Source organism: Platalea leucorodia (assembly GCF_965183815.1).
Source record: "Platalea leucorodia genome assembly, chromosome: 8".
Classification (NCBI taxonomy): Eukaryota; Metazoa; Chordata; class Aves; order Pelecaniformes; family Threskiornithidae; genus Platalea; species Platalea leucorodia.
The window spans coordinates 9441280-9453751 of record NC_138830.1 but is presented as its reverse complement, the minus strand read 5'-3'; the positions used below and the strand labels follow the sequence as shown (position 1 = coordinate 9453751).

Here is a 12472-nt window from a genome sequence, read left to right as displayed (position 1 = left end):
TAAATTGGCAGCGCGCTGAGAAGTTCTCCCAACTATAAACATGTCTGAGTAGAGCAGAAACAAATTCCAGTCGTCTGCAGTTCATGGTGGTCAGCGGTTGAAATCTGACTGTTGTGGTTCATGAGAAATGGTTGACTGTGTGACTTGGAGACTATCCCCCCCCCCCCCCCCCCCCCATCTTGGACCCCAGTGAAATTTGAGGCAACTGTTAACTTTAGTATTTGTCCCTGTATTGTGTGAGACCTCATGGCAGCTCAGTATGCTTTGCCGGTTAGTACTGTTCTTGATACTAAAAAACCAAATACGTAGCATAATACAAGTAAGTGACAACTCGAAGTATTTTGTGCATTGAAATAAGATGGGTGGAGGATAGAAGGGTGCTGGAGGACTCTGCCTTCCAAAAGTGGAAAAGCTATTAATAAATACTGCTGCACCACTTAAAGAGCAAGAGTGAGAAGAAAACTGTGCACTGTAGTAGACAGCATTATATCTATTTGTAGGTAGTGTCCTCTTTTTCATTAAATGACAATACTGGTAAACATCAGTCAGTTCAATCTGCAGTTAATGTATCAGAACTTTAAAAAAAAAAAAAAAACCAAAGCCAGAAACCCCACACTTGAGTCTTCCGACTGTGTGATTGACCGAGCGTGCGTCTGGCAGCCACTCAATTCAGGCAGCTTCTTCTAAGCACACCTGAAAAAATGTCTTAATTTTAGTTAACCCGTGTTGTTAAACACCTGTACGATAAGCTTCTGTTCATCCTGTTCTCCTTCTTACACGTTTGAGGTTTGTTTGTAAAACAACCTATGGAGGACGTTGGTGGTGCACTTAAAAAAATGAAATGCTGCAAGGTGACAGATTTTTGAAGAGCCAGTGTTAGTAATGAGAAAATGTAATAAAGGGCCAAAATAAAACATGTTTCAAAATATTTTAGCTTGAGGTAAGATCACGTGTTCCAAGTATTTCCTTAATTTTTCTGTGCTATATGGGAGGTTTTTTATTAGCTGGTTTACTCTAGGGAGTTCAGGATTGCTCTAGTGAATAATCTTTTATAAAGGCTGCAGGCAAGACTAGTATAGGAGAGATTTTCAGCAGCTTCTAGATTTTTAAGGATTGCAGTGATGTCAGAGTGTCAGTGTAGGTAATTGTGATGACCTGCAGTAGATCTAATGCCGACCTGTGTGAGCTCTTATACCCTGAACAGTAAAATATTTCTCATGAGCATTGTGGAAATAAAGGCTTTTGTTTTCTGGGAAAATTAGAAGTGCAAGGAGGAGTTGGAAGCTTTCAGAGGCCAAAGGTACTCAGATATGGAACAGGCGATGAACAATAGGGAAGTTCTTAGAACAAGCACGTTTAGGGGAAAAAGTCAGCTCAGGATTTTGGTTCCTGTTCCATTTTCACTGTTTCCAATCTGTGTTTGGTTTTAATGGTAGATTGAAGTTTATGGTACATGAGCACCTTGTCCAGCTCAGCCTGCTGTATATTTTTTTGTTCTAAGTTTAGCAATTCACACGTAACTTTATTTCATTGAACGTTTCTGGTATCGTACTTCCTTTATTACAAAAGGAAATGTGTTCCTGTTGTGCTTGAAGTTGTTTCATTTCTTTTTCAACCCTGCTTCTGGAAATTCTAGTCTAACCAGGTCAGTAATGCTGTTTTGGTTTTGGCAGCTGGAGAATGGGAAGTAGCTTTGCCAGCATTGCTTATGCTGAGCTCTGCCAGGTGACACAGCCACCCTTTGACTTGTATTGTGTAAAGATTTCCCTTAACTGTTCTGCCAAAGGAGAGATCATTCCACCCTTTCACAAACCATTCAAGTTATTAGGTTATAAAAGTCATGGATTGTGTCAGGTGAAGTGTAAAATGTTGCAAGTGAAAGTCTGTGGTTTTTTTTTGTAAAAGCAAGTAATTTCTTTTCTTTTTGTCACAGGTTCTTTAAAGAACTTGAAGCAAGACATCAGAACAACATCTTTATTGATGATATTAGCGATATAGTTGAAAAGCATGCTTCCTCAACATTTGATCCGTATGTAAAGTACTGCACCAACGAAGTCTATCAGCAGCGAACACTGCAGAAATTACTGTAAGAACTAATTTTAAAATATGATTGCAACATCACCCCCTTTGTGGTAGGGGTGAGTAGTAGGCTGTGGTATTTGGTGCAAAACCTGTGGCTTCCACCTAAGCGTGTACGTACATGCTTAGCTTGCCTTAATGTACAAGTTCCTTTGAAGTAATTGAGAGTGAAAACATGCCTGGCTGCATAGTCCAATCCTATTTGTGGTCATGAGTTACATTCCCTTTCCACTGATAAGTACAGGTTAATCAGTGTCAAAGATGTCCTTTCGTTGTATGTTACATACGAGTCTGCCTGCACGCATGTTCATGTGTGGGACAACTTGAGCTTTCTAAATGTCAATACTGGTCTTGCATATCTAAGTAAATAAAGCTGAAGGCTTAGTTGATATGACTCCTTCAAACCACACTTTCCTATTAATAAAATCATGATTCATTGAAAGTCTAGCAACTTTCACAATTCTTTGGTAAAACATACCGTTTAATTCTCTCCTCCTTTTTCCCACCAGAGCCACAAATCCAGCATTTAAAGAGGTGTTATCACGGATCGAGGCCCATGAAGATTGTCGGAATTTACCAATGATCTCTTTCCTCATTCTTCCCATGCAGAGAGTTACTCGTCTTCCCTTACTGATGGATGTGAGAACAGAGCTCTTTTTCTGTTTTTCCTTGATGCGTGTCCTTTTAATGTTAGCATTCTTTTGTATTCAATTCCTAGTTCATTCTAGTCTCTTCATATTTTCTTACTCGTACCAGGTACAGGGCTGTAGATACTGGTCTACTGATTATGAAGTACTGTAGTATTTGTTTGGTTAGGTGACCGGTACCCCATGCTCCTGACCTCCTGTTCAAAAATTAAATATTTAGGTATTCTAATAGAAAAATTGTAAAGGGTCAAAATGATTCTGAAACCAAGGAGGAACCTAGCACAGAAATTGTATATAATGTTAGGATTAAAATGAAACCCAACAGTTCAAAAAACAAGACTTCCTATTATATTGATTAGATACGGGTCCTTTTGCAGTACGTACTTACTTTCGGGAACAGAGCCGTTAAGACCCTCAGTTAAGAGGGTCACAGTGTAACCCTGAAGAATGAACTCTGTTCATAAGGGCGCAGGAGCTGTTTGTGAGTGGAGCAGTATTAAACCACTTGGTTTCCTACCCCAGTGTTACACTGTGAGATGTTCCCTTCCTGTGCAGGTTACTGGGCGACTTAGGAAGTGTGATGAAGTGCAACTAAGTATTTGTGAGGCCAACTTCACACCAGGATTCATGGTATTTCAGTTAAGGTGGTAGAGATTAAAATCCAGGCTAAGATTTTAGCATCGGTAGGATCCAGAAATGGGACTAATAGTTTTGTTCTCCTATATATTTGCAAATTGTTCACTGATTAATTTGATTGATCATCTGGATAGTTACTTAGTTTATTCATGGACATTGAATGCTCTCTTCTCTGCAGTACACTTCTAGGTTAAAGAAAGAAAGAAAGAATAATCTGGTATTATTTTGGTGTGTCACTAGGTGTGCCTTCCCCTTCTTGTTTTTTTTTGTTGTTTTTTTTTTTTTTTTCTTTTCTTTGCCTCCTTCCTCTCTTCAGTTAAAAGAATCTAAACAAGCAAACCAAGTATTTTATTTTCCACTGTTTCAATTTTGTTTATTTGTTTTTCTTGGAGACGGTCGTGTAAACCTTATATTGAGAATTCAGAGTGAATTGAATTTTTAAGGTTTCAGTACCAGAAATACAGCTCCAACTACATTCAGAGAGGAGGGAACATAATTAAACCAAAGACTAATTTAATGTAAAATATCTTATGTTTTTGTTTCTCAATCAAAAAGTGATTGAACTGCTCTGTCGTTGATTCAAAATGCCTGTTTCTGATACGACTTCGTCTTTACCTCTGGCTCATGAGAATAAACTCTGTCAACAGAGATAACTCTCATGTATAACTAACTCATAGATTGGTTTTACTTCTCATTACTTTCCAGCGCTTCCTCTGTTTGGATGCTGCAGCTGTTTTCTCTTCCATGTGCTTTCTTGTTTTAATAAAATAATATTATGTATATTTTTCCACGGTACACATAACAGTGTAGCCTTTTCTGTTAATCCTTTGGAAATACTTACCTTCCACAAAGAGGTCAGGCAGAGTAATCCGGCACAGTTTTCTTATTGCAAGTACGGTTGTACATAAATGGGTATTTCAGCTTCCAGGAAAAGCTTAACATGGTACTTGGCACAGGAGGAACCTGATAATGTACGGCTGCAATGGCATTTCGTTGTGGTTTGTGAAAAGTTTGTGACAAGATGGCAGAAACTTTCCCTTCCCTGGAAGGATATGGCCTGCCTCTTCCACCGGGTTGCCATGGATGGAGGTTGGCCGAGAGGTCCAAAACATCACTTTGCTCCAAAAAGCTTTCAAGGGAGGCATTCCTTAGTGTTGCGAAGCACTCCGAAGAAGTGATCTAGTGTTCTCTCATTTATCCCAGTCCACAGCTGTGACTTCACTTCTTTGATTTCAATTAATATGTACGTAAAATTCTGTATTTGTTACAATCCGTGCTTCTTAGCCCTCTGAAGTAACTGACCTTTTATTTCAGACGATTTGTCAGAAAACTCCTAAGGATTCACCAAAATACGAGAATTGCAAGCAAGCTCTGAAAGAAGTGAGCAAGGTATGTTCTTTTAGAAGTTCAATATGGATGCAGAATTTTTTCTGCTTTGACTGTTTTCCTTCCTAAATTGCACTGCATGCTTTTGTCATTTCAAAAATCCACCGTGAGAAGTGGCTGCTTTTGGTTTTTGTTAGTCACCTGAGAACTAATTTTCATGTTTACAACTCATTTTGTTCACCTGTTTCATTGTGTAGTTGCACGAGTTTATTCTGTTTGCTGCCAGTCATTCCAACAGAAAGCCATATGGTGGACCATACATCTAAAAAAAGCCAAAACACTGTCCTGACAGTAGAGAAAAGAAAGTCTGAATCTTCTAAGCAAACCTAAGCATTCTTTCTGCTTTTCTTGTAAGTTAGCCAGATCACCTTCTGTCAGTTGTTCAAAGTTGTTCTCTTCTCCTGGAGTCATGCTTTTTTCCCAAGAATCGATGGTCGAAGAAGAGCACAAGTCCATTTCCATGCATAGATTGTAAATTTCAACAGCACTTAGTTGTATATTAAATTCTGGTTCCTTCCATTTGAACCTGAGCAATCATACTAGCAATTTTTTTTTTTAAATTGGTGGGAAATTCTAATGCATCTGTTTAATACGTTTATATTCTGGAAATAGACAACTCTTTAAAACAGAGCATTATGGTATGAAAAGAAAATCTAAGGATCTCAGGACTGGCTATTTTTTGCCTCCAAGATCTCAGAATTTCAGAAACTGTAGTGCATCATGGACTGTTGTGAAATGTGAAGTACTGGGCATTCTTTATTAAAAAATATTTTTTTTCCTCTGCACATTGGGACTAGACATTACCTTGGGCCTTGAACATTCTTGTCTGCTTTAAGGGAAAAATTTGTGTTTTCCATGCATAAATAATGCAAACAGGAAGAATATTGGAGGATACTGAAGGATTGGTTTTTTTTAAGGAAGGCCACTAGGGATCGTTTTTATGCCTAAATTGCTGTCTGTTTATTACATAGGAAAATATCCTAAATTCGGCAACACTGTACTGCTGCCAACACAACTGGGGTTTTCTGTAGGAACAGTATATGGTGTGTAAAGTGTTCGATGGTAACAGGAGAAAAGGGCCGTTGGCAGTTGGGAAATCCCTGCATGATGTCGCGGGGTTAAGAGGAATGCATTTTCATGCCTTTCTGTCTTTGCCCCCCTGTTTTTATGTGCTCCCCACCCCCATGTGCAGGCTTCACTAAAACTGTAGCATGCTTTAAAATTGCATTCTAAAGGTCAGCTGCAACGGAACTTTTTCTAGGATACTGTTTGCCTTAGTTTAACAAGACGGTACTGTAACGTTTGTGATGGGACTTCATTCTGCGAATGGGTTGGGTGTGCGTGGTAGACATGGCAGCAGGTCGCACTGATGTGTCGCTCTGGAAGGTTGTTTATTTTGGAGCTGATCATTAACTTGGATCAGAGAGCTGTAACCCTTCTCAGTCAGAACTTCTGGCTGAACGTTTGTACCATCTGGAGTCCCCTGAGGAATAAATAATGTTCATAGTATGATAGGATAATTCAGGTTGAGGGGGCTCTCAGGAGGTGATGTAGTCCAGCCTCAAAGCAGAATCAGCTGTCAAGTCAGACTGGGTCACTCAGGGCTGCATTCAGTCTGGTCTTGAAAACATTACCTCTGTGACCCAGCGTGGAAATGTCGGTTCCTTTGTAAATTTTACGCTTCCTCAGAAGTTCATTTTATAAAGTAACAACAGTTTATTGCAAGTCTTGAGTACATTAAACCTGTTCAATAAATGTCTCGTTTCTAGCTGGTGCGTTTATGCAACGAAGGTGCTCGGAAAATGGAAAGGACAGAAATGATGTACACAATTAACTCCCAACTGGAATTTAAAATCAAGGTACGATGATATTTCTGACCATAAATCATGGAACATATGAGTAGCTTTGAGTACATGTTATGTTGTGATAGGTTCATTGCCAACACAAACAAGGTAAATTAGTGTAGGCTGTCATATCGACGTGACTTTTCAGTCAAGGAAGACTAGTTCATATCCTGGGGTAGCTGAAGCCCTGGAAGCTCAGAGTACCTGAGGACTGTCACATCTAACCCAGCAGGTTAAGCTTCAGGTTGAGGTTTTTCAGGGAAAGAGAGTATCAGGATATATGTTTTTAAAAAGAATAAATTAGCATTTATCACTGAAGAATGAGGTATGTCCAGACTCTGGGTTTGCCTTTGTGGATGAAACCCTGTCCCTGTTGGAGCGACAGTACCTGATAATATCAGTCATGGCACAATCTTAGGCTGTTTTATGTAATTCGTAACAATGTGCATGATGTCACAGTTCACACAGAATCACACATTGCTCTGCCTCTGTGTCCATCCTTCTCGTCATTCATTTCCTCAAGGCTTGTCAGATTTTGAATTGCTTTTTTCTCTCTTCCCTCCTCACATAAAACAAAAGCGGAAGAATGCACAGCATCATTTCTAACTGTACAAGAATCGTTGCAGTTCACCACTGCAAATGGAGGCTATGTCATTGTACGGGATACTTGGTACATCAATTAATGAATCTGCTGAAGTCTCTTATAGTGTGGGAACTTGTTGGATGGTTTAAAGAAATGTTTTTGGGGGAGGTATTGCCTTGTGAAGCAGTTCTGTTTCACTTGAGCATGTTGTGTGACGGTGTGTAAACAAGTTCTGATAAATTTGATCACACCTGAATTGACTCTTTTCTGTGAGCTGTAGATAGTTCTGAAGTTTTGCTTAGATCTCTAAAACACAGCAAAACTGTGTTTCTTTCAAGAGTGAATTAGTATTTGTAATTGTTTGATACAGTAAATAGTGGAACTTTAATAGCATCTTCATATCACACACTAATTCTTGCAAAAGAACAATCTATTATGGCAGGATAAAAATGAAAACTTTTTTCAAGTATTTTCATTTTAAGTAGAAGGGTTATGTTATAGCAAAATGGTTTTTTAATATATATTGAATTGAGTATTCTTTGCTGGAAAGACAAAGTAAGTTGCTGTGAAGATTTTGCCATCAGGAGAGAGGCCGACTACTGCTGCTTGATGATGAGGTGTTCTCATGTACATGACAGGAAAACTACGCCTGAGGAAATACTTTTACTCCAGGGAAGGATCCTAATAGTATTTGACTATCCTGATTTACAGCAGCAGGAAATAAAAAAAACACAGGCCTATTTCCAGTCACCTTAGGATGTGTTTCTTGGAATTATGGTCTATTTCTGCAAGATTCTCATAGGCTGCTGTAAAAACTGTCGGTTTGAGGAGTCCTCCTTTTTGTGGGAGGTGACTGAGAGCAGGATGACATTGGAGAGTGCCACACGCTGCAGGATTCCGGGCGGCAGCGGTGTGAAATGCATCGGCCCAGCTGGCTGTCCCCATAGCTGGGCGCGTCGGCTCCTAGGCCACACCTGCAGGCAGGAGTTACCCAACTTGGCCTACGACAGCACATTTGGCAGCATCGGATGTGCAACCAAAGTGGTGTGGTACCTGCCTGGAATAGCAAGCTGTGCAACGGCAGACTTCAGCGTAGGTGACATTACTTAAGCTAAACTACACCTTTATTAATACAGTTCACTTTATTAATCCCAAGTTTTTGTTTTGCTAGTATAGGTGCTGTTAACCTTCAAATAAGTTTACAGACTCTTAGGATATGGAGATATTCCAAATTTTTTCCTTTCTAGTACTGAAAATACAATTAGGCTGTTATTAAAAAAAATAATTCTCTACAATCAGTCTTTTCAGTAGGAAAAAATAGCAGACATAGTCATAGTAGGGGTTTTATTGTACTTTCAAGATATTTCTTCAAGTATATTTACTTTTTTCTATTCAGTGTTTGTTAAAATACCATTTCTATAAGTAATGTCTCATATCGTTACATAATGAGTAATCTTTTGTGAGAAGATTTTTGTTATTATCATACATGTAGTAAGTAGAGATTCATGTTTTTAAAACCACAGTTCTTTAAAGGATCTTGGTCAGTCTTTGAGGAAATGCTGTCTCTAAAAAGGTGTTTCTCAACTTGTCTGAAGTATTTTTATTTTCAAGCTTAGAGAATAATAAAAATATTTACTTACAACAACAATAATAAAGAAACCATCTCTTAACAAGTGACATTGCTACATTAGGTAACAACGGTGGATAATAGTCTCAAGTCTTTGGATAGTCTAAAACAGCATTTTGGATAGTCTGAAGCCCTTGGGCGATCTGCTTTGCGGTTTTATCATAGTTTTCAAATCTACAGAAGTACCTAACAGTGTTTAAGTGCTTAAATGGTTTATAGTCTCCTACCATGGGAGAGGGTGCACGCTATTGATCCCAACTTTGCGGATGCGGGAGGCCCTGTATAATTCTTCCCCGTACATGCTGCAACTAGCAGCTCTCACTGCTTTCATGGGAGTAATAGCAACTCTATGTATTTTGTTTTTCTGTCATTTTTATGGAAGTGGTTTTTTTCCTTTGTGCATCTTAAATATAAGCACTTAGTGGTTTAGACCTTATCTGTGGTTTGAGAGCTTGCCAGCTGGCGTATAAAAGGCTGCTTTGGCCAAGTTTCAATACATTTTAAGTTCTGACAGCATGTTTTGTATAGAAGGGAGATGGTATACATGATGTACCCTTTTGGCAATTAAGGAAGAATGAATATGAAAGTAAAAAGCTGCCTCTGGAATATAGTCAATTAGGAAAATGTAATGAACTCACTTGGAGCACAGATTAGAGGAATTTTTAGTTCGTCCTCACACAGAAATTTTTAAAGTACTTTTTGTCTGTAAAACAATCATCGTGGTGCTATAATTCTGTTTTATAACCATTATAATTAGGTAAACTATTTCTGTTCTTGCTCAACCTCATAGAGTGTTTTGGGATTTTTCTTTAACTTTATTATATTGTTAGATTTAACTGTAGGACATTTCATGGGAGTACCAGAGAAGCTACTCAAATATGTCACTTTTGTACATGGCTAATCTGTGGAATTTAATTTTTAGTTAAGATTTGGAAGTTTTTATTCTTCAATTTTTCATCTTTAGCACCAGAAAGGTTGTGGGTTTTTTTTTCTGCAAACAGGCTTTTCTGTTCATGGAACAAACTTGTTTGTGACTTCCGTGTTGAAGGACCATCTAGTCCGAAGTCTTTCAATTTTGTAGTCACAAAAAGTGTGGCGTTGTGACCGTTAGGGTATGGCCCGATGTTTCACATTCCTGTACTGTCACGTGGAACCATTACTGCGCTTCAGGAAGCGTACGAGCCATTTGTTTACAAATTGATTTTCATGTTACTTTATGGTACTGAACCAGCAGAGTTTTGACTGGAAGTAAGCCAAATTTTTTAAAGCTGAATGTCGATATAAAACTTTCTTTGATTTCAGTGATGAAGCTTGGGAGTTCCTCTGGGAGTGTTGTATCTTAAGTACTGAGCTAAACTGGGCTTTCGTAACCTGTGAGGTTTAATGATGTGTCTTTCATAAAATGACTGTCCGTAGGAAAAATGAGATGATACAGTCCTAGGAGAAAGTAATAAAGTTGGATTGATAGAAGTCTAAGTTAGCCTAAGATCTGAGATGAGTGACAGTGTCAGTTAATGAACTTGAAGTTACAGTGATTTGTAACCAGACTGATTTACTCTGATTCACTGATGGAGACTTGGATAAAAATCTATTTATGAAATATAGATTTGAAATAAAATTCTGCATTTCCAAACTCGAGAATGCAGTAGAAAATGCATTTAATAAACTAATGGGTAATGCAAAACCAGAAACCTGCAAAAAAGTCATGTAAATCAAAACAGAATATGTGAGCTTAGATTAATTGGGAAGAAATGTCCGAAGGGAATTTCATCAAGAGTCAATACATTAATACTATCTTGGTAGCATGAATGCAAAAATACTAGGAATCGTAGCAGACAAATGAAATGCGTTATTTATCAGTAGTCACTTCGAAAGAATACAGGTTTTGAAAGGTCCCTAATGCAGGTCTACAGTATAGCAAAGGTTTTTGTTCCGTGGATGTCTGTGTTCAAGTACCAGGTGAGGGTGGATATTCATTCCTGCTTGTTCTGCGTATATTGGGCCATAAATCAGTCTGAGGCGAGGTAAAAAGGCTTCTTTAACTTGTAACAATGTGCAGTAGTTCCAGAGAGCTGCTACATTTCGCAATTTTGAGCAACCTTCATCTGCCATTAGTACACTACCTCCTAATGGAAAGTATGGGGAAGAGAGTTCTGTGGTACAGCCTGGTGCCAAAAAAGCATCTTTGGAATAACTGTTCCGTCATGTGCCACTTCAGAGTCACTGTAAAATCATACCTCAAAATTCAAAAACACGGGGGTGGCTGCATGTAAAATTAGGGAGTTCGTATTTTGTTCTTCCAACAGCAAGATCACAGTCAAAGCACTGTATTTTGATTTTGGCATAGTACTATGGGGCAAGTGTAGGCAAGTTGCAATTAGTTCAGTAAAGAGCAGCTAAAATGATTAAAAGATATAAAAAGACAACCCATGCAGAATGAAGACGACAGCTGGCAAGCTGAATGAAGAATTTTTTTTTTTTTTTTTTTTTTTTTTTTTTTACTAGCATGTGAAAGGGAGAAAAAGCAGTTATCTTCATTTGTCTAATCATGCAAGACCAATAACTAATTTGAACAGCAGCAAAGCAAGTAGGGAAGTTTGATAAGCAGAAAGCCAGTTACATTTAAAGTAGAAAGAAAAATTTGATTATTTTCCTTGGGACAAAGAAAAATTAAATTCCATAAAATTTAGCAGTAAGCACCCATTTACTGCAGCAGGTCTTAGGTACAAACATTCGTAAGCGTGGGCAAAGTGGATGCCTCTTCTTTTCCAGCGGTATCGTGTAGCTGCTGCTGGAGAACCCGTAAGGTACAGGGTGCACAGCTCAGGCTTCGCTCACAGAAGTTACCCACTGAACCTAATCCTTTTTGGTACCAGGGGAAGGTACCAGACACCTTCAGATGCTCTGCTGCATGTGGTCAATACCCAAAGGTGCATGGAGACAAAAGCATCTTCAAGTATTCAAGTGAGGACCCAACCAGGTCATGCCAGTGAGGGGTGAAACCAGCGGAGGAGGTCAGTATCTTTGCTCAGAATATTGCCGAGTGACAGCGCAGGCTAGCAGAAAGAACCTGTCGGCTGTGTGCCGCTGAAGAAATGATTCCACATAGCAGCTCTGCTCAGTTCAGTGCTAGCAACAGTCAGTGAGGTCATTGACTGAGGAATCCTGGTCAGTGGGACAGCTGCCAGCACTGCAATGGACCTTTGTCCTTCTGGCACCGTATGTCATGGTACAGCTTCAGAGATGATCTGTTCTCTGTATGACCAGGACGTGCAGTCTCACATCTCCCTTCGTGTCCGTGGCCCAGAGACAAAAGGTCCTTCTGTGGTGTCTCTTTCTCCCACAGTTGGGAATAATCTGGATTAATAAAGCCTGGTCTTCACATTAGGCAGCTGTGATCCTCTTCGGCTTGCTTCAGCTGTTGCAGGTGTTGGTCCTCGCCCTAGAGGGAAATGGAGATCCTGCTCCACAGAACACTTAGAGTTCAACTTCATCAACTAGATAAAGAGGAGCTATAGTACCCTTAATTATCCCCCTTAGATAAAGCTATGACAGTGGACAGATCACTGTATTCAAGAGCTCCTAATGAGAATAGCAAGTACTTGGAAAACTTTCCTTCCTGCTATCAAGGGAAAAATGTAAGTGGTTTGGTGTGGTAGTCACCTTGGAA

At 39.1% G+C, this 12472-nt stretch overlaps 1 protein-coding gene across 1 annotated transcript in view; it reads left to right on the top strand.

Annotated features, from left to right (window-relative positions):
• The window catches only part of ARHGEF26 (Rho guanine nucleotide exchange factor 26), a 61203-nt gene that overhangs the window by 30205 nt on the left and 18526 nt on the right, over positions 1 to 12472 (top strand). Inside the window, exons 5-8 of the mRNA XM_082319369.1 lie at positions 1934 to 2086; positions 2589 to 2718; positions 4677 to 4751; positions 6518 to 6607. Of these exons, the coding sequence (XP_082175495.1) occupies positions 1934 to 2086; positions 2589 to 2718; positions 4677 to 4751; positions 6518 to 6607 (448 nt within the window). The remainder of the gene's footprint in view (positions 1 to 1933; positions 2087 to 2588; positions 2719 to 4676; positions 4752 to 6517; positions 6608 to 12472) is intronic.